The following is a 22,855-nucleotide window of genomic DNA, read 5'->3' on the forward strand; positions in this document are numbered from 1 at the left end:
TTTTTAAAAACCATACTATGTACATAAATAAATATGCCACAGGAAATTTCATTTTTATATTAAGTAGAAAGAACCAATCAAAACTATATAAATAGATGAGAAGATTATGGACAGCTGAAATACCATAATGCACTAAATTATACAGTCAGGTGTGATGGAGAGTAGAGAAAAAAGGAAGATCAGGATGATAGAAGAGAATGGGGAGAGGGAAACGAAAAGGAGAAAAACACAAACTGACTTCAAACTCCATGCACGTACAAGTTTGTTGAGATACATCCAACTACTACTATGTGCAATTATAATGCTCTAATAAAAAAGGTTAAAAAATAGCGCTTTTTATGGAAATTCATACAAAATTAACTCTGAAAATAAAAATTTCTTAATGAAGCAGGAAAACACTAGGAAAATTTTGAGCATTGTAACAATCAATTATACTGAAAGCTTAACATCTGAAAAGCTGTTCACATATCCCAGAAACATCCCCCAATCTGACCGCTTATTTATTTCTGTATTTACATCACTCTTATCTCTGTGCTTTTATGCACTTCATTCCTGCTAATCTTCTCACATCTGTTGTCCATTTGATAAATACTGATTTCAAAAATGAATCCAAAATATATTTTCATATACCCATTATATGTTGTTAAATTGTTAAGTATTAAATATTCTAATAAAAGTATTATCATAACTTTTTTCCCTTTGAAACATTTGTGCCCATCTGTGGTATTTTTTGCTAAATCCCTGAAGGATACATACTAAATAGAAATGGTACAGAATTCCAGTGGTCAAGTTCAGTTTCCTGAGACAAAGTGAAGTTAAACTTTTCCCAGGTCACAAAGCAAAGATTAGAATTTTGTTCTCCTGAAGCACAGATGAGTCCCGCCACCTACCATCGTACCAAACTGCATAACTTAGTGCATTATAGTATTTCAACTTTCCATACACACTGAACTGTGACTTCCATAAAGTTTACAGGGGGAAATAATTAACTATTGCCCATTTTTTGAAAAAGTAAGTTAGAAAACACAACAGAACCAACATAGAAAAATGCATATGCAAGTGCTTCTTTTCTAAATTTATTTTCATTTTCTGCAAGCATCTTTAAATTAAAAATAGCAATGAAAGGACAAAAGCTAGAAAATATCTTTCCATGGTCCAGAATAACACCAAATTCTTTATACCAAACCTATCACAAATGTGGGCAGGTGATAGCAGGTACAGTTAGCAGTTACAAATGTACCTCATAAATTATGCAAAACCAAAGAGCTTTGCTGCATCTGATAAACATGCTTAAATATATCTATAGCCTTTCAATGCCACTTTAGACATTTGGAGGATTATTTTGAGACAAAATGTTAGATTAGCTGCAATGAATCAATATAAAATTTTGCTCTTTGATAACTTCTTATATCTCCACACTTCTCAAAATTCACAAGATTACGTGAACTTCACAAAGTACATAGTAAGGCAGATGAACACTGAAAAGACTAGCAGGTGAAGATAATAACATTGGACAGTACACAGTGGTGCAGCCATATTTACGCATTTATTCAATCATTTTGTGCTCTCCACTCAGAATATAAAGACGATTAACATACAATCTTGGGCTGGGGTTGTGGCTCAGGAGTAGAGCGCTTGTCTAGCATGTGTGAGGCACTGCGTTCAATTCTCAGCACCACATATAAATAAATAAAATAAAGGTATTGTGTCTACCTACAACTAAAAAAATAAAAATAATAATAAAAATAAAAAAGATACAATCTTGTTTTCAAGAAAACTTGGCAAAGACTTACATTTGAGAAACACTAATACAGGACAGTGTAGGGGTGCACGTAGAAAATAAGGGCTCTTGCTGAGGGCTCTGTGTTTCAATGAAGTTTGAATTTGGGAGGATATTGAGAAACGTAATCTAATCCTCCTTGCTGCTCCCGCAGACAACCAAGAGCCATCCAATGTTTGAGTGAAGCCACCCATGATCAGCCAGCCCCAAGGCATCCAACCAACTGACCATCACTGTATGAGAGATCAGCCAACCCTGGTTAAAGCCAAGACTGCCCAGCAGAAGCCTAAACTAAATAATAATCATTGTTTGAAGTCACTAATGTTTTGGGATGTTGTGTTATAAAGCAAAAGTCAAATAATACATCAAATGACCTCATCTCTAATAGTTTCTGGGCTTACTGAATGACCAAATACTGTGCGGTATCTCCATTTTTACAGGATCAGAGAGATTAAGTTGCTTACTCAAGATCACTTAGCAAGTTGGGAGTTCAACAAATCCAGACCACCAGAGTCTAAAGCCCACATGAAGAGAAACCAGACAGGAAATGGAGGCCCTGATTCTATTAAAAAAAAAAAAAAAAAAAAAAAGATTTGAATAACAGCACTACATTTACAAAATGGCAGCTAGAGGAGGAAAGATCAGAATTTCTGAGTAGGATTAAAGTCCAACTGCCATGACAGAGCAAGTGCTTGTGACCTGTAGTAGAAGTATCTAAGAAACAAAACATAAAAGGTTATGTTCTGTGGCTAAAATCTGAAGGAATAATTCAATAGCAAATAAATTTTTATCAAAATCCAAATTCTGCTCACTGAGTGCGGTGGTGCACAGCTGTAATCCCAACGACTCAGAAGGCTGAGGCAGGAAAATTTAGAGTTCAAAGCCAGCCTTAGCTACAGCGAGGCACTAAGCAGCTCAGTGAGACCCAGTTTCTAAATAAAATACAAAATAGGGATGGGGATGTAGCTCAGTGTCCCTGAGTTCAACCCCCAGTACCCACCCCCCCCCCAAAAAAAAACCCATCCAAATAGTGCAAACAACTGTCTTAAGCTTAAATGGTAAGAAATGCAACACTTTCAGGATTTTGGTGTGCTGATACTGCTTTGCCATCTCCTTTCCTCACATTCCCATAGTCTCCATCTCACCATGCTCAGCTGAAGCTGAAGAAACATGGTTCATTTACAACCTCATCTAAGGTCTAAAAAAATCAAGAGACTGGTCAATAATGACTTTTGAAAAAATCATTATTCTACCAATTTTTGTGTGTATTGCTTCTGGTGATCTCTTGCTAAGAAATAAACATCAATAAATTAAATGAATGCTCATAAATAATAATGATGCTTTCCTAATATTCACTAGCTCAACGTTAATTCAATTGTTCAGTCGGCACTGTTATTCAACTTATGTTTCTGAATGTCTTCCCCCAAAATGTCACTCCTCGAGATATATAAAAGCCTAAGACATAGCTCCTCTCCTCAAAGGCATATAACTTAAAGAAACATCCTTGTACCTAAAAGGTAGAGAAGAGTATTAAACTAATCTCTCATATTTCACTTTTTTAACCAACACTATTTGCACATTTCCCATGAACCAGGTATGGGCTAAGCATTTTAAGAATTAGTGACATTATGAAAAATTAAAATGAAACACCTGTAACACACCAGTGAGCAGACTATAAAATTTAAATTGCTTCAACAACTTTTAGACTAGAAATACTACAAAAACCAAAAGGCAAGATGTTGGTGTAAAATGTGTATATGTATACATGTAAAAAAAAAAAAAAAAAAAAAAAAAATATATATATATATATATATATATATATACACACACACACACACACACACACACACACAGAATGTGTATATAATTTTTACCAGTTAAACTACAAATTATTATATCTGGTTACTCCTGAGACAGAGAACATGAGGCCAAAGAAGAGATGGAAAAGAGGAAAATGGAAAGGATGCTTCAACTTTTTACTTTATAACACTTCTTTATTGTGGTAATCATTAAATTTTTAATGAGTGCATTACTTAAAGAAATTCAAACATTAAAATATTTAAAAGCTGAGAACAGGGTTTGTGGATGGAGCTCAGGGGTGGAATGCTTGTCTAGCATGTTCCTTCCCCAACACAGGGTGGGAAGAATTAAGAGCAGAAACACACAGAAATACCATTTTTTACTTGACTGAAAAATCTCAAATAAATGATGTTTTAAAAGCCTAAAATATATGGTTATAGATATTAAACATTAGAAACTTAGAATTCAGTGGTATATTTTTTACAGCTTTTTCTAATGTTTTTAAGTTGAAGTAAACTTTTAATGAAATGTATCATACATTCTAAAATACCCTCTCTCTATAAAAACAAAGTTTACTAGGGCCAGAGGGTCTTTTAAAATCCTGTAGCCCAAATCTTACATTTTAACATGAGAAAATGTGGTTGAGGAAAGTTAAATTCTGGAAGGCCACAGTTAACAGTAGAGAAGGAGGCAGAGTAGAGTTCTTACCAAAGGAAAAATAAAAAAAGTATTCAGAAACCTCTTTATTGCTCTAGCTGTCTTCAACCAGAAGTGCATATCAGAATCATGAGACTCGAATGGCTAAACCAACTTCGACCTTCCCACTTCTATGCCAGAGCCTCCAAATCACAATCTGCATTCATGAGGAGCCAGTCTGTACAACCTCACGAAAGTTTCCAGGTGATCTAGAGCTCCATCCCATCATAATCTTCTTGAAGTGTTTAACAGAAATTTTTAAAAACCCACTCCCTCTTGTTTTAATGGTTTTGGTTTCAGTCATTGTAATAATTACTATTGGCTGTATCTGGTACAAAGTATATTATCTATATCTTTAAAATACCACTTGAAATACAGAGAAATAACACAAGACTACAGATGTATGAGAGATAAACAGCACTTAAGAACCATAATTAACATAGCAGAAAATACTTCAAAGAAGTGGCCGAAACGGCTATCTTAAGATTCCATCTGCACTTAAAATACTTATTAAAGTCTAAAACATCTTCCAGAATCTTCTTGACAAACTTGCAATTACAGTCCAAATCATTAAAATCTGTTAGAACATAAGTTAAATGAAATGAAGTCTCTCTGACATAACAGGAAATCATCTAAATGGCTACATAAAATTCCATGTATAGCATATTTCCCAAATTTTGGAAATAATTTTTGTGATAGGTTGAATGGTAGACTCTTACCAATAGACATGTCTATTCTGGAACCTGTAAATCTGACCCTTATTTGGAACAAAAGTCTCTGAAGATGTAACCAAGTAAAGGACCTCAAATGAGATCATCCTGGGCTCTAAATTCAACAACAAGTGTCCTTTGGAGAGAAAGGTGGGGGGGATTTGAGACAGAGAGACACAGGAAAGAGGGTCTTGTGAAGACAGAGCCATAGACTGTCATAAGGTAAGAAGTGCCTGGAGACTGGGTTTCAGAGGGAGAGTGATCCTGCTGACCTTAATTTCAGGCTTCAGGACTGTGAGTGAATAAACTTCTATTGTTTCAAGGCACACAGTTTGTGATGATTTGTTAATTTAGCCTTTAGGAAACTAATATACTTTAAAAATAAAGGTTAACAGCTTTACTGAGGTATAACTAATACATAAAAACTATACATTTAATTTATACAATTTGATGAGTTTGGATTTGTTGAGTTTTTTTAAAAATTACTAAGTTATAAAACATGCTACAAATTATTTGTCTTTTTTTAAGTTGCCAATGGATTTTTCACTTTATTTATATGTGGTGTTGAGGATCAAACCCAGGGCCTCACATATGCCAGGCAAGTGCTCTACCAATGAGCTACATACAACCCCAGTCACCACAAATTATGTATCAGTTCTTTGAACATATTATTTCTGATACTTTCTTGCTCTATAATAGAAATGCCTAAATATTTTTCAATAATTCTAATTATAAATGCAAGCTTAATGCCTAAGAAATATGAAGTCTCAATTATAAAGCTGTTTCAACCAAAGACCAAAATAGAAAAGATCCTTTTATTCTGAATAAACCAAAACGATTTCTCTCTGGTCTCAAAAGTTAGCTTAATAAGCAACATAAAGGATACAGCAAAATTAATCAAGAACCTTGTTTCCAAAAATAATCTGCCCAATAAACTATTCTCTTTAGTCAGAAAAAAATTTATGTGTGCTCACCTGGCATTTGCCAAAACTATTTTAGCTATATCCCTTGCTCCCCTAATACAGAGGCTACAGAAAAAAATAGTAAAATGCCTATGATAGGAAAAGCTAGCATCAACTATTAAAATAAACAAAGGAGTTAGAATTCAAATTGTCTGAGAACTTTATGAGATATGTATTTCAAACCTGGAGTCCTGAATATATATTTTTCAAAAATTTCTATGATGTACTACTGAAATAGAACATGCTTTGAGTTAGTTAAGCTTCAAAAAACTACAGGGACTATCCAAATGTAAGAAAAACAGAGGGCAATAGAATTAGTAATGAATTTTTAAAATGAAGTACTCAAGTAAAATAAGGTACTATGAAACACAGACACAGGGGACAACTTTAGGAGTCCATGTAGTCCATCCCTATAAACACTTTTTCCAAGGAACAGTCTAGTCTGCAGATCTGTACCAAATCAGCTTTAGTAAAATGAAAAGGGCCACAGAACGAGGCTATTTGTCGCACTTTACAGAGATCACAGCTGACATCCTGAGAACTGCACAGAGGGTAGATAGAGGGTATCAAACAGGCAAAGAGTGGATAAACAAGACCTGAACCAAGCACAGTGTTTTATTTGTTCCGATTCAAGACTCAAGACATGTGAAAAGGAAAATCACTCAAATTTGCTAATTTTTCAAATCTTTTATCAGTCAAGTGGAAAACAAGCATTAAGCAGCAACCACACACTCAGCATTATGCTTAGTTCTATAGTGGAGTGGACACAATAAATGGCTGAGAAAAGTTCCTGGCCTTAATAAGGACTTGAGCCAAGATTGGAGCCTCACAAAATACAGCCAAGACCAGAGCCAACACTGAAGTCAGAGCTGACCTGTAAAAGAGTGGAAAGGAGGCAGGGGCATCCCTTCTTGCCACTCACCATCCTAAAAACAAAGATTGCCATAAAGGATATGAACAAAGGTTCAACTTTACTCTTATAATTATCACTCAGCATCCAAGTTCTTCGCCTTTCACTATGACCTCAGAGATTCTCCAAAGCACTGCACTGTCTTTATTTAGGTGTTGTTCCACCGACCGAATTTAACCACAGATTGTCAAGAGCTCTTTTGGCAGCTGCAGCCATCTGAGCAGCTATTGTTTGTCACTGCGGTACTGGTGCCGGCAGGATTAGGCTTGGAGCCAAAAATGGAATTCTATTCATAGATTGTCAAGGCTGGAAAGCAGCTCAGAATTCATTTAGTTCAAACTTTTAGAGCTCCTCGGAAAACACTAATAAAACAAATCAAGTGACCAGTCTAAAGTCACACAGGAAATGGCTGAGCAAGTCCCACGGGAAATAGCTGAGCAAGAAGCTGCTAGTGTCACCGACTTCTCTTCTGGTTTTCATTCTCTTACTAGCTGTTTCTTGTTGAAAATTGAGGGTATTAAAATGTAAGATCAAAAGTCGAACTCCATTTATAGGGAACTGACTTCAGCATTCCTATAAGTGTCAGTTATAGCAGGGACATAAAGAGGGGAAAGGTACCTAACCCAATTATAAAGTGAACATCATATTGACATAAAAAGCTAATATTCACTTAAGCACTTAATTGCTAGATCTTAAAATATAATTTTGGTAAATGATACTCAGCAACATATTTAAAAACTCAGAATTCCTGGATAACATTTATCCTAGAATTAATGCAATTAATTAATTATCCTAGATTCAATGGAAACATTTTGAGAAGAGAAACATCACCAACATGTATGTACAGAATAAAAATCAGACTTCTTTTAGCTTTAGGAATAACACATTTCACTATAAAATAAAAATTAGTATGAGGAACAGGTATGAAAAATTCCTTCTTTAAAAAACTGTACTACTTGTATTGGTAAAAACTACAAATAGGTAAACTTTATTACTTTTTTAAAATGAATTCCTGCCATTGTAACTTGACTGGCCCTTCACTTCCTTCCTTTGAGGCTATCAAATGTTACAGGAAACCCTTGGAAGTTGTTTGCAGCTGTAGTTATTTCCTATTGCACTTTGTTCAGTCTCCATTCCAGCCACAATAAAATACCACTTACTCTGATTCACAAAAAAACAATTGTAAAGTGATTCAGGACTAGAACATGGATGAGTACCTAATACTACTAGCTATTGTAACAGTTTCTGATTTTATCATGCTTAAGGAATTACTATATATACACTATGTATTTCTACCAAATCTATTTGAAATCAAATCACATTTCTTAAATCAAACAATCACATTTTTATTTCTAAAATAAAATAGTTCTATAGTAAATATACCAGTCCACTGTATATTGTTGTCCTCTAACTTAGTAATTTGAGCATGAACAACTCAATCAGGATAAGGGAGGGAATGAAAAAAAACGATGGAAGAAATAGTTAAAAAATTGGTAAATATAAAAAGCCAACTATATGAGCTGGTATTTGTTGCTCTGAATTACTTTAAACAGGATATACCAGCATAAACACAAAAAAAAGTATAAAAATCTCAAAATTTAGAAATATTCTGTCTTCTAATGGGATAGTTATTTCTCAAAGTAGACTATCAGTTTAACATCAACTTCCAATAGTCTATACGATCAATGTGCTAAATCTTGAGTTTTCAATTTTGGCAATGAATATTCTAGAAAGTAGAAGCAAAGTACAGATCATGTTTTCTACGCATTATTGCTTACAGCAATAAAAAAATCAATTATTACTTCAGAAATATCAAATAGTTACCTCCTCATGAAGAAAACTTAGTAATTTAACTAAGAACTCTAATAAATACTCAAGATTATTAGAAACCAGGAAACTAATGCTGATCTCATATGCACTGCAAGCTAAGAGTCTTTTAAGTTTTCAAATGATTAAAAAAAAGTCTTTTGTGATACATGGAAAGTATACAAAATTGCAATTTCAATGTCTATAAATACAGTTTTACTGGAACACAGTTATGCTCATTCATTTCCACATCACCTATGGCAGCGTCCATGCTAGAATTACAGAGCTGATTAGCTGTGACAGACTGTATGGCCTGCAAAGCTGAAGATACTATAAGGCCCTTAATAGTAAAAACTGACTCCTGTAGTACACGGTCAATGAAACTAAATATAAACATCTAGTGTTATTTACAAGTATCACACTTTGTGGTATTTTGGAAATAACATTAGCTTAACAAGCAACTATTATATGAAAGCATGGGCAAGAATTTTTATTGTGGTTTCTACAGAAAAGGTAAGACAAGATAGCATCCATGGTTTGAGATTGGCTACTTTGAATAATTTCAACAGGCCTGGAGCATAGAGGCTGTTCTTAGTTGTCAGGAACCTGGCCCCTGGAAAGATCTGGGCAAAGTGATAGTGGCAGAGCACAATAAAAGAAGTGGCTGAATATGGGATTAGGGTTGATGAGTTTATATATAAAACACACTTCTGGGTAAGTCAGAAGCTTGGAAAACTTGTGGGAGTGATGGATAAGTTCACTGCCTGATTGTGGTGATGGTTTTCCATGTGTACAGATATGTCAAAACAAACATTATATATATGCAATTGACCGTCAACTATTCTTCAAATAATCTTTTAAAATATAAAGACTATTATTTGCTTTGTATCAAAAACCTGGAAAATACCAAGCAGAAAAACATGAGAATAAGACTGTGATCTTTTCTAAAGAATGCATGTGCCTAACAGTAACCTTCAAAGTTCTCTGCCAATTACAAGTTGCTTATCGCTCCTCAAAGTTCAAGTTGATAACTTTAACTAAAAGGGCATTTTGCGGGGAGGTGTCGGTTTCCTGAGGTTACTTGTACAAAATGAAGTCTGTAAAGTTTACACTAGTCCTTTTTGTTCTGGGCTCCCTTTATTCTCTGTGTCCTTGACATACCACAAGGATGTGACGCTTTTGCTTGCAGAAGCTGGGGCTGTGAAGACCCAAACAATATAACACTCTATGCTCTTGTCTCTCTCTTACCTTGAGCAAAAGCACAATTTACAGTAAAAGAAGCAAATTTCCCCTGATATTGAGCATAACCAAACAAACAAAAGTCATAAAAATTTATGTTGTTAACAAAAAAGGTATGTATCAGAAAAGGAAAATGGATTAAGTCTTTCCTGTATACCCTGGGGAAAAAAAAAAAACCATCACCACCCTACTTGTAAACAGTAGAAGTATAAAAGATGTGGAAAGACAGCTCCTGGCACCATAATTAAGCACAAAAACTCTGAGTCAAAGATATTAAAAAAAAAAAAAAAAAGCATTTAAAAAAATCCATTCAGACTTGTCACTTGAGGCCTAAAATTCAGAAAATCATTGAAGCAAAATTTAAGAAGGCTATCTGTTTTATTTTTAAAAACATTTGAGCATATGAAATAAAAGTAAAAAAAGGTGTTGGGGAGATTTTCTCCTTTTTTCCAAAATGACTTTCACTAAGGTAATTAAATTTACACAAAATGTTCTAAGGACTGCTGGCAGACTCTCAAAAATAAGTGACTATTTATAAAAGTAACACACAGCTGTGGAACCTGATTTTGGCATTCAAGTGTAGCCACATCTTTTGGTTTCTATCACCCTCCTTCATATTGTCACCAACAGGAGAAACATCCTCTACCTCATCTCCATCAATCTACTTTCACCACTTTTAAAATCAGCCCAAAAGCATTTCCAAGGAGACTTGTTTTCCTAATTACTCCCAACACAAACTCACTGATGTGAGGTTACCCATGCACGGTATCTTGTACCCACTATTTACTGTGCTACTTGGACTTTGGTAGATCACACTGTTCCAAAACACCTTTCAAGGTGCTATATTCAAAGACAAAGCCCAGTAAACACCTGATGATGGTTTAATTTTCTCTAGTCTGCTGGACATATGATAATCATAGGGGTCCCAAATTCATCTTTACTACCAAGAAGCTAGTTTACCTAATCTATCAAGTTTGTTTATTTAAGGGAAATGCATAAATCCATAAATCTAACCAAAATCTTGAGAGAATAACTGTAACAGAAATAAGAGGAAGAGGTGTAGCACCTCTTCTTTTCTTTCTTTTTTTTTTTTATTTTATTTTTTATTTTTTTGGTACTAGGTATTGAACTCAGGGATATCTTACCACTGGACTACATCCTCAGTCCCAGTCCTTTCTTTTCTTAATTTTGAGACAGGAACTTACAATTGAACTTGAGATGGAACTTGCAATTTTCTTGCCCCAGGCTCAAAAGTCACTGGGATTACAGGCATGTGACACCATGTCCAGCGGCTATGGCAATTTTTCTAAAAATGACTCTAAGTACTCTGCACACAGAAACACAGAATGCTCATCACTAATCACAATGTCTAAGGACCTGAAGTCCATTTTCCCAAGATACCAGAAGAAAAGTCTTTTACTGTGGCCCAGATCTCTGGATTTCCAGCCCAGTGATTTTCTCACTCAGGCATTAATTATTAAGTAATATGACTACAGGTCTCCAGGTTGGGTTTTGGGTCAGTAAATCACAACGGACTCTACCAGTCTGTCTTTCATCACTTTCCACAAACTAACCCATTTTACTCCTCTATTAAAAATAATCTACTGAAATTGTCAGCTTTAAAGGTTTTGAGGAAGATGAGGCATCGAGGCGTTGGACCTTAAGAATCTGCTTAAATTTCCTGCTGAGTTGGGAAAACAGATCATTTAAAAACAGATCTCCTGAAGCCATATGTACTATATTTTCTAATAATGCCCATGCTAAAATATGGGTATTTTTTTTTTTTTTTATCTTTAGAGACTAGGTGATTTGTGCAATGATTAGACTTCTTTACTAAACACATGGTTTACAATATACTTCATAACAAATATTTCTGTGTATTAACTCCACTGTGTACTATTCTCCACCAATATCTGCCTTCAAGTCATAAAAATATAAAACCTCTCAATATATGTAGATGGAATTTCTCCTGCTATCCTGCCAGCAGGATCCATGTACTTCCCACCCAGTGAGTAAGAGATGGTTTGAATTCTCAGAGAGGTTATTCATGCTGAAGATATGGAAGAGTGTAGAAGTCTCCACAGACCTCTGAAGAATTGTCAGAGGAGAGACTTAACAGGAGTAGCAATGCCATATCAATCAGGGTTCTACAACAAGACATAACACTACAATATTGATATTATTTCAGAGGCCAGGCGGATAAATAACCCAAGTTTCAAGGCTCCCCACAATAACTGTAATCTATACAATTCCCTTAAGTTTCTTTCTTCTCCTTCTCCTGATATAAATGATACCCCAACCTATAGTATTTGCTCAAATAATCAAAAGGACATTTAGTCCTTGCTCCCTTGTCTTTGTGAAGGAGACTTAATCTAAAAAAGAGAGACAGAAGACATAAAAATTTGGAAATATTTTTGTAAGTTGAATTCATCAAATAATTTTAAAATAGGGATGGTTACACATTCCTGAATTATCATTTCAAGGCTTTTATTTCTAGATTCTCCCTCTCAATGCTGTAACCACCACCTCCTTCCAGGCATACTTTCTGGACCCTGAATTCCTCCTCCAAAATTCTTCTAAACTTCTAACTTTCTTCTTTTTTCTAACAAGGCCTTCTAAAATTTTAGCTCTTAGTTCTTAGATCTTTTTCACCAAAAAAAAAAAAAAAAAAAAAAAAAGAGAGAGAGAGAGAGAGAGAGAATGAACTTAGTTACCGTCTGTGCAGTAAAAACAACATACAACCACACTGCTAAAACAAGCCTTTTATTAATCATTTACAAGGACTGTTTCAAGCTTGGCAGGTTCTAGTCTTAATTCCAGCCTTTTTTCTTGGGCTTATGGTCCTAACTCTACTCCCAATGCTTCCCTATAGAAAAACTCTTCAGATTCTGAAAATTTCACTTTTATATAATTAAATTTCTATAAGGCTCAAAGAGGCTTAATAATCCATTATCATTTTCTAAGAATCCAAACTCTGTTAAAGGAACATACTAGAATCTGCCCAAAGGGCTAGATGATAATTGCTCCAAAGCAAAACATATATAATACTTTTCAATTGATTTGAAACTTATGTTTACTTTTAATACTTAAAAAAACTGTTTACAAATATCAGATTGAAATATGCTGACAAATTTACAACTAGCATTTTTAACACACTTTTCAAGAGACAAAATACTATATGCATAGATGATCTCTATCAGGATCTTTCAACTAGCATTTGCTACAGAGGTCTTAAACTTGGCCTTCTTTCCACCTTAAGAATTGATTCCTTTTAAGTTGAAAAGAAAAGAAGAAATAAGAATGACACCAAAGAGGGAGAGGGGGGTAATAAAGACTGGCAAGGAACGTAAGGATGCTTCTTCCTTAATTTTGATGTTTGTGTATTATTTCCCTGACATTTCAAATACACAATCCAGTAACTGGACAGGCCAACTGCCCTAGAATATAAGATAGGATAAACAAAGGCAAGATAGAGGTATATAAATCTTGCTCGTCAAAGTTTTTCTGTTTATTAAATGTTACCAGCAAGTACTAACTATACAACATCTCCATCAAGGCCAATAATTAATTTTTCTCCAAATAAACTATCCTCTAAATATCATATAATAGTTATTTTAAATGATCAATAAATCAAATGTTCTACCCTCACATATGAAGTTTTCATCCAAAAAATGAAAACTAAGTTTTTTACTACCCAAATGATAACCACCTTGAATATCTTATAAAATAATACAAAAGAGACCTAAGAACTAAGGAAAAAAAAAAAAAAAAGCAAAATACATTGTCAAATGTAAAAGAGCAAAGATTGTAGTTCACAAGGATTTGGGAAGAGTACTTGGGGGTCATAGAACTATCCCCTTAAGCAGGAGGTCACAGACATTGAACAGAAGAGTTATGAGTTAAAGGTCTGAGGGAATTCTTCAAGGAAGTAACCATTTCCGATCTGAAAACTGCTTAATCCTAACCCCCTTCTGCCTACAGAGTTACAGGTACTGCTCCACAGGAAAAATTTAAAACAATATTTAAAAAGTAGTAAGTTTTGAAATAAATTCTTCCAATATTCTTTACAAAAAGGGGAATTATAAAAATTCAAGGGGCTGGGGCTGGGGCTCAGCGGTAGCGCACTTGCCTGGCATCTGTGAGGTACTGGGTTCGATTCTCAGCACCGCATATAAATAAATAAGTCTATCAACAACTAAAAAAAGAAAATTCAAATACTCAGTAACAGAATGTGCTGTAAAATTACAACACTCATTCAGGAACTACTACTGAGAAAATAATATTTGTTTTTTAGCCTCAAAGTCAAGTCTGTTATTAAGAAATATATCATAAAATAGCTTTATAAAACTCCAAAGTTTAAAAAAAAAGACATCTGGAAATAATTTTAGCTGATAATAAAGGTTTGTCTTGAATAATTTGAAAGAGAATGATTTACCAAAACCAAAGTAAAGTGTGCAACAGATAAATGTTAATTCTTAATTTCTTCAACACGAAGAGAGAATACACATAAACATGTCACGTAACAGTATTAACACATACCTGTTTTAGGATGTATTGAAAAGAATCCTTGTGGATTTCCACTTGTAATTTTGTATGTGAGCTTGTCATCAGAGCTAGAATCTGGATCAAATGCCTCAATTTGGACCACGGGTATATCCTTGGGAGAATTTTCCATTATCTCTGGATAATAGACAGGCTCTGATGTCTGTGGTGCATTATCATTGACATCCTCAACCTCTATGTAGATCTCTATAAATGATGAAAGAGGCACTACACCCTGATCAGTTGCATAGACTGTTAGCCAGTAATGGGAGGTCGATTCACGGTCCAGTCGATCTGAAGTCTCTATGACACCTACAGAAAAAGAAGAAAAATGTGAGGTGTCATGCCAAGAACAACAAAAAAATGCCACTTTGGGAAAGTGTCAACCTACCAACGATTTATTACATGTCCTTCTTAGTTGCACAACCTTAAGCAAGTTATTTCATCTCTGTGCTTCAATTTCCTTTCCTATTGAATGGAGATAACAGCACATTCCTAATAGGCTGATTAAGTGAACTATACATACGAAATGATTAAACAATGTGTGTTACATAATGTGCAACAGAAAAGTATGTTATTATTAGAATCAGGTATCACTCACCACATGGAGCAGTTTCAAAAGTATTATCTAAGTCTCTAAACAACCTCATGAAATGCGCACTAAGAGATCATCTAAAGGCCAGTATTTTGTTTTGCCAAAGATGAGAGTTATGATTATTTGAGATGTATTGACTTTCCTAGAGGTTAATCAAGAAATCAGGATAAAACCAGAGCTATGGCTCAGATCCAAGTCCCACAGTCTACTATGCCCTGCTCCCTAGTCTGTATTCACCTGATCATTGCCACAGTCTATGGAAAAAGATTGGGAGCACACTCCTCTACACATCTTTATCTGACTTACACACCCCTTTTAAGTAGTTAAGAAAAGAGAGTAAACTATCTCTTGTGTCCTCAAATTCTTCCATTTCTTTAAATCACCAAGAACTAGTGTGATATAAAAATATAAATTCTCCAGCTATGCTAGAAATTGCAGAAGGGTACATCCTTCTCAAATACTAGTATTTCTAGTACCCTGTACAAAAAAGCACAACAATTTCTTATTAAGTGAATAAACACAATGCATAAATATCTTCACTGGGGTTGATATAAAAAGTCCTCAATTGAGACCCAAACTCCTTTTTTTAAGTCAACTAGTAAGAGATGGAGTCATGCGATTACTACTAAGAGGGTTAGAGTATCTATTTCATTTTGGCCCAGCCATGGAGACCTACAAACACCTTATTTACTTAATCTCACAATTGCCTCCTGACAATATGATTAAAAGTGGGTATGCTGAAAAGGTCTAATCTTGCCCTTTGGGTCCCAAAATATACCACATTTTTTCTCACAGACTGATCATTCTGAACTAATGATACTTAAAGTGTTCAATATTTCAGACCAAGTTGAACTTCAGAAATCCTCGGAGATCACTGACCTTTTCTATCCCATGCAAAATAATATAAGAAAAATAACAGATATTAGAACAGGATTTAACTTAACCAAAAATCTACTATTTTATTTTTTTAATTGACAAAAATTATGTACACTTATTGGGTACAACATGTTTTGAAATATGTATACATTATGGAATGGCTCAATCAAGCATATGTATTACTCCACACAGTTATCATTTCTCATGGTGAGAACACCAGTACCTACTCTTTTAGCAATATTCAATACAATACACTGTTATCAACTATAGTCAACATGTTTTATTTATTTTATTTAAATTTAAGCATTTGCTTATTAAGATTGTTAATATCAGAAAAAAATCACTTATATTAAATGCTTTAAAAACTAAGTATGAGCTGAACTATCCTAAGATGAGTATCTACAGCCACTCTGAAGCACTATAATTATTTACTACTGCCTTCAATGAATCCCTTAAAACAATATAGTACTTCTAGAAATATGGAACAATGCCTCAGAACTAAAGAAAAAGGAGCTCATCTCTTTAGGTGGCAAACAAAGAGAAGCTCAGATATGTTTTCTCTTTAACTCAGTACCAAACATCATCTACGCATGTTCAAGTCATTCACGAAATTACTAAAATTATGTTTATAGTCTGAGAAAATAATTTGCTAGTTTCTCTTATTCATCTTATTCATCATGTTCATTACAAAGGAAGTCGGGGCTCTGGGATGCTTTCTCCAAGGAAAACAGAATGAATGCGCACATTCTCCTCCTGTTCTGCTACTTCCCTAAAAACTCTGTTAAAGTCATTTGACTAGTGAACACTAGCAAATGTCAAGCAGACAAATACATGGTGATTTTCTTCACCAATTTTTAGTCATAATCCTCAAATGATGTTTTGCACTTTTAAAAAGTGTGGACATCTAAAAGTGATTATGGGCATTTAAAAATATAATAACCACAGAAACAATTTTCTCAATGTTTACTATATGCCAGGTACTCTAAGTGTTTTACATGTATTATCTTATTTAATCTTTATTTCCAACCTGCCTACATTGTGGTACTATTAACCCCATTCCACTTAAGAAAAACCCAAGCGATGAGGAACTTCCCTGGGTCACAATAAGTGGCAAAGTTCAAATTTAGATACCACAAATCTCTGGATTTGGGTGCCAGCAAAATTCCCTGACAGTGCTATTTATTCTTAATAGGACAAAAGTGGAGTAAACAAAACTTAATATGATAACTCTGAAAAGACAAGTCAAACTTCCTATTTTATCATTCAGATGAATATGCTCATTCGTATACAAGAGTCTTCTCTAGTCTCAGGTAAAGGGAAGAACGAAATCCTAAATGCAAATATATTATGGGGTTCATCATTATAGATAAAACAGCTACTTATTTCTCCTTTCATTCTGCTTTTAGTCAGATCTGTAAGTGTCCAGATAAAAGATGACAAGGAAAGCGCCTTTCCCTATCAATTGGGCAACTGGGGGAGCACCCATACTTTTTTGTATGATCCTCTTGCCATACTCAGGTTGATTCTCAAGAGTCCCAAATAATTTCTAGATATTACTGAAGTTTTTAAAAGGGAAAACGAGGTGCTTCTATTCAAATATGGGAGAAAACTAGGATTGTACTAACTAGCAACTAAAATATAAATATTAATGAGTACAATGCCCAATGTTTCTATTTCATGAATTCCTGGACTCTGCAGAGTTTAGAATCCAGATGGATGTACCTCATTAGTCAAGGGTTCATCAGAATCTAAACCATTCTTTACAGAAGTCCAGAGGAGTCCTGAAGGCCACTGTCTAGAGTCTTAACTAAAAGCAATGTTTATTCTTTAAGTCACTGTAAGTTGCTATTCCTACATTTTATCGTTCTCCTTTTACCAGACCTGCCTAAAGATGCAACTAGCATTTGTAGAGATGGATTTCTTCTAACTTTAACAGTTACCTTAATTCAATAAAAAGAAACAATTTAAAGTTCCCATGGTGAAAAATTCTAATTAGTACCATTAACAAAGAGAAAAGCAAAAATAAAACTAAAGCCTCTTAATCTTCACTGGATGTGAATCAAACTGCTGCCTTCATTTTCAAAACTCTATCTCATCTCCTACTTCTCTTAATCCACAATTGCCAATTAGCTTTCAATAATTACGTTTTTGTATACTGAGTTATAAATTCACTTTTCCTGGAAAAAAAAGAAATCAACAAAAAATACAGATATTTTTCCTGAACAATACTCAAAACGGTATTTCATATTTGGGTATATACAAACATCTACCTATAAACTCTTTTCCCTCCTACCTTAAAACCTCTCTCCCTCTTTCAGCTTCTTTCCTTCTCAGCCACCTCTGCTCATCTTCTCTAATTCCTCTTTTACTCTCTGAGATAGCAATATGGTATACAACTAGAGGACAGTAAGGCCCAGCTGTCAAAAGACAGAAGTAGAAAGCCGAGGATTTCCACAGAAATCTTTCCAGCCAGATGCAAAGAGGACCAAAGCCAGGGAGAAGGATATCAAACACCTTTCCTACTGGAAGATTATAATACAAAAGCAGGGCAATATGGTAAAGATGTATATTTTGAGCACAGGAGACAAGTTTAGACATGCGTGCTATGTGTACCACCTAGTAGTATTACCCTTTACTTCAATGAAGCATTACAGAAAAAATAAATGCCTGACTTTCTAACCTCAAGAATACAATGAAGGCATTTTTTAAAAAGTTGTTAAGTAGCTGAAAAATTTGAAAGAAGCCGGAAATGTGTAGCTATTAAGTAAAAATATTTATCATTCCAATCATATTCCCCGGGATTTCAAAACCACCACCAGATGTCACTATGGAAACTGATTTTTAACATGCACACAGTGAACAACTAGACCAAAGGGTGAGTGAAAACAGAAAAAGAAAATTCCATGAAATTTCTAAAGAATTTGACAAATATGGTTCAAAATGTAAGTCTATGTCAAAAATTTCTTCCTGAAGAAACTCACTATGTCTATATAATTAATTAAAAAGGTACTGATGTTACCTTCCCAAAGTCTAATTATTCAATATTTATAGGGTACAACAGAAGAGGCTTAAGCCAATTGGTCAAAAAGTTAATAAAGGTTTCCAAAATTATCGATTTTTCCATTGATAGCTGATGTTGCTGTTAATTCAAATACTGTCTTTGAATAGGAAAAACAGCATTCCCACCAACTGACACAGGTGGAGCAAGATGCTTTCAACATAGTAGTTCTTAAAATAAAAATTCCAATAGTTAGTACATCTGCCAAAATTAATTCAAGCAATTTCTTCCTGGAATTTTCCTACTTTCTTTACAGGCCTTAGCCCCTATCAAGGTCTAATGCCAAAATGTTATTATTTTTGATTCTTCAGCTAGTCCAACTCAAAAATATTTGTAACCAGCAATAAGCTGGACACATTAATTTGCAATTTCAACTCTCCTTTCTGATAAACCATGTCACATACATTTCTTAAAATTGTGTGTTGGGGGGGTAGTTTTACATTACTATAACAAAATACCTGAAATAATCAACTTTAAAGGAAAGGTTTATTTTGGCTCACAGTTTTGGAGGTGTCAGTTCCAGGTCGACTGGCACCATTGCCATGGATCTATGGTAGCACACAATATCATGGTGGGAGTGCATAGCAGAGAAGACTGTTTACCTTTTAGCAGCCAAGAGGAGAAAAAGAGGAAGGGGTAGGGTCCCCAATATGCCTTCAAGGGCACACCCCCCATGACATAACTTTCTCTCACAGGGCACTATCTCTTTAACGCCTTCTAATAACAAGCTGGGAACCAAACCTTTAACTCATGGGCCTTTAGGGAATATTTATCCAAACCATAGCATTCAGAAAAGAAACTTAAGGCAGCAACTGTATGAAAAGCTGCTTTAGTCAATCACAAGAAAAAAACTAAATGTGAAATACAATTTTTTACAATAGTTTCCCTAAAGGCAACAATGGACTGATGACAATTGTTTTCTCTCATCATAAAGAGAATAACTGTCTTAGAAACAAGTGACTTTTCAAACATACAAAGCAGTACACACTCAAAAAGAACAGAAATACTATCAATGCGCTGGAGATAATTTGTCTACAACAAACGGTTCTTCAATTTTTTTCTGATGATTATGCAAATCAGAAGTCCACAAACTGTCATATTTAATATTGGGCTGCTGAAAGACATTCATTCTTCTTTAAATTAAAATTTAAAAGGAGACTATATGCTCTTTATTTGAACGTAAACTCTTTCAAGGCAGAGATGTTATGCTTTGCTCAGGGCCTTGTATATTGTGTGTACCTAATAGGCATGTGTTGGAAACGTATGTTTATTAAACACAAGGAACGTATAACAAACAGAGCTGAGTGAAGTCTAAAACGTGACAATTAAATACAATGTGGGATCCTGGACTACAGATGGTATGTTAGGTTAAAAAAAAAAGAGAGAGAGAGAAACCTGGATAAATTGTGTTGATATATCAGTGTTAACAACAGGAAAAACTGTGTAAAGGGTAGAGAAAATCTACGGGAACTCTATTTTCTGCTCAATTTTTCTGTAAACTTATTAAATTTTTTAAAGAATGTCTATCAGAGCTCATAATATATAAATTAATTTTCTTAAATGAAAAAAATTCTTTGAACTTAAATTTTTTGTCACTTTCATTAAATAGCAGGTGTAGACAAGATAATGCTGTTAATATTTCCATACCTTGATACACTGGCAGAACCTAATGTGTACGTAAGAAATCTTATATTAGGACTAAATATTTAAGTGGCAAGCTAGTTTTAAAAAGTATGTATATGTGTTTGCTTATATCTGCATTTTAACTTGTAAGTTAATTGTAAAGTAAGAAAAAAGTATTCTTTATTTATCTTGATAAATGAGCAAGAGTGTAAAATGGGTTTCTTGATATTAAAAGCAAAATTTCTGAAATTTAACTCCTTTTTGAAATACTATGCTAAATGCACAGGCATTATTAACCAGTAAGTCAAAACCACTGACTTCTTTTAGAAGTATCAGTATAGTGGACATGTGTTATGTGTGTGTACATATAAATACATATGTTCTTGCCTGAGTCTGCCATCAGTCAGCAAAGCTATGCTGCTATTAACCAAGAGGAGGAAGAAAAATAACACAATGTGTCAGGTTGAAGGGATTTGTTATAGTTTACATCTGGAATGTCCCTAAAACCACACATGTTGAAAGTACAGTCCCCAATACAGCAAGATTCAGAATCAGAGGCAGGGTTTTTAGGCAGTGATTACAACTCTGCCCTTATCAGTGGATTAATCCATTGATGGTTGAATGTACTAATGGGAAATGGAACCTAGTTGGAGGAAGTAGGTCACTGGGGCCACGGCCTAGGACCCTATTGATCCCTGCTCCCTTGCTGTCTTTCTCTGCTTTCTGGTTGCCATGAACTGAGCAGCCTTCCTCCACCATGTTCTTCCACCGTGTTTTGCTTCACCTTGGGCCCAGTGCAGTGGTGTTGGCTGATTATGAACTGAACCTCTGAAACTCTTGAGCCCAAAATAAACTTTTCCTCCTCTACATTCTTCTAGCCAGGTATTTTGTTGACAGCCATGAAGAGCTGACACAATACTTAAAAGAGTCTACACTGGCTATTCATTCCATTTTGTCAGGGAATGACACAAAGGAATTATTTTCAGTACCACATAAAAATTTTGACGTTTTACTTGAAGTATATTTTGTATATCAGTGGTATCAGCCATAAAATTTTGAGGAAAACGTGATAGTCTTATAGCTAAAGACTGATTTTTTTATGGTCTATTTTGCAAAGAGAATAAAAACAAACTTCGGTACTTTTAAAAACAGAATAGCGTATGTGTTTAAATAAATAAAAAAAATTAACTTCTTGAGATCACATAAATATGGTAAATATTTTGACAATTAAAAAACAAACATGTCAAAGTAAGTAAGAGAAAGTAAGTCAGCGAAGCAGCATTTTTCATAGGCCAAGCAAACGGCTCAGCAATATAACAGTATACTGCAGAACTCTCCCTGCCCTCTTATAGCAACAATCACAATATTATGTCATTTCTACCTATCATTTCACAATATTCTATCATTTCTATCCAGCCTAACTGAAGACATGTTACTGATTACTACAACCCAATCTTTAAAAACCAGTAACAGGTCATGAGTGTCATTTTTTAGAAGGCATCTGTGTATGCAGACAGAGCAAACTCAACGAACTAATAATGATGGTGACGATGATGGTGTAACAATGGCACATACATACACAGCACTTATAACCTCCACACAGCATTTTAAGTTCTTCTTATGTTAATTCATGTACTCCTACAGCAAGTAGATAAATAATCAACCTTATTTCACAGAAAAGGAAATCAAGAGAGTATAAATAACTTGTCCAAAGTCACACAAATTTTTACAGATGGGATTCAAGAAGTGGGATTCAATCTCAAAAAGAATTAGATAATCATGCTAAGTATCTGCAAATTTCTAGCTATCCTTTAACTGTAGGAAACCTTAAGGGGAAATTGAACATAACTCTCAAATTTCACCAGAGAAGTTCTGACATCAGTAGAATGCAAAAATATAGTGTCCAAGGAAAACAGTATTCCCCCAGAATACAGGGAATACTGTTTTCTCTGTATTCCTAACTCTTGGGAACCTAGGCAGAGCAGCACTTCTATAATTTCAGGTTTAATCAATGATGGCACATATACATAGCTTTTACAAAAGGAAATATGTGCATGATGACTACACAGAAGAATGTCAGTGATATCTAAATGGAGTAAAAAACTAATCTGTAAAAAATATTTCAGACTTGTTTAGTTATGTTTGGGGAAAAAAAATTTAATGATACATACAAACACATAAATGATGTGTGAGACGATTAGAGGACAATAAAGAAAAGCAGTACAGTGAACTAAAATACACTGTAGAACCTGTTGATT

General features: G+C 34.5%; 1 protein-coding gene across 2 annotated transcripts in view; it reads right to left on the reverse strand.

The window, feature by feature from the left end:
- Fat1 (FAT atypical cadherin 1) overlaps window positions 1-22,855 on the reverse strand; it is a 124,614-nt gene that overhangs the window by 53,039 nt on the left and 48,720 nt on the right. For both annotated transcript variants that reach the window (XM_076853740.1, XM_076853739.1), the window contains exon 3: window positions 14,443-14,757. In XM_076853740.1, coding sequence (XP_076709855.1) covers window positions 14,443-14,757 — 315 coding nt within the window. The remainder of the gene's footprint in view (window positions 1-14,442; window positions 14,758-22,855) is intronic.

Source organism: Callospermophilus lateralis, chromosome 4 (assembly GCF_048772815.1).
Source record: "Callospermophilus lateralis isolate mCalLat2 chromosome 4, mCalLat2.hap1, whole genome shotgun sequence".
In the NCBI taxonomy this organism is placed as follows: domain Eukaryota; kingdom Metazoa; phylum Chordata; class Mammalia; order Rodentia; family Sciuridae; genus Callospermophilus; species Callospermophilus lateralis.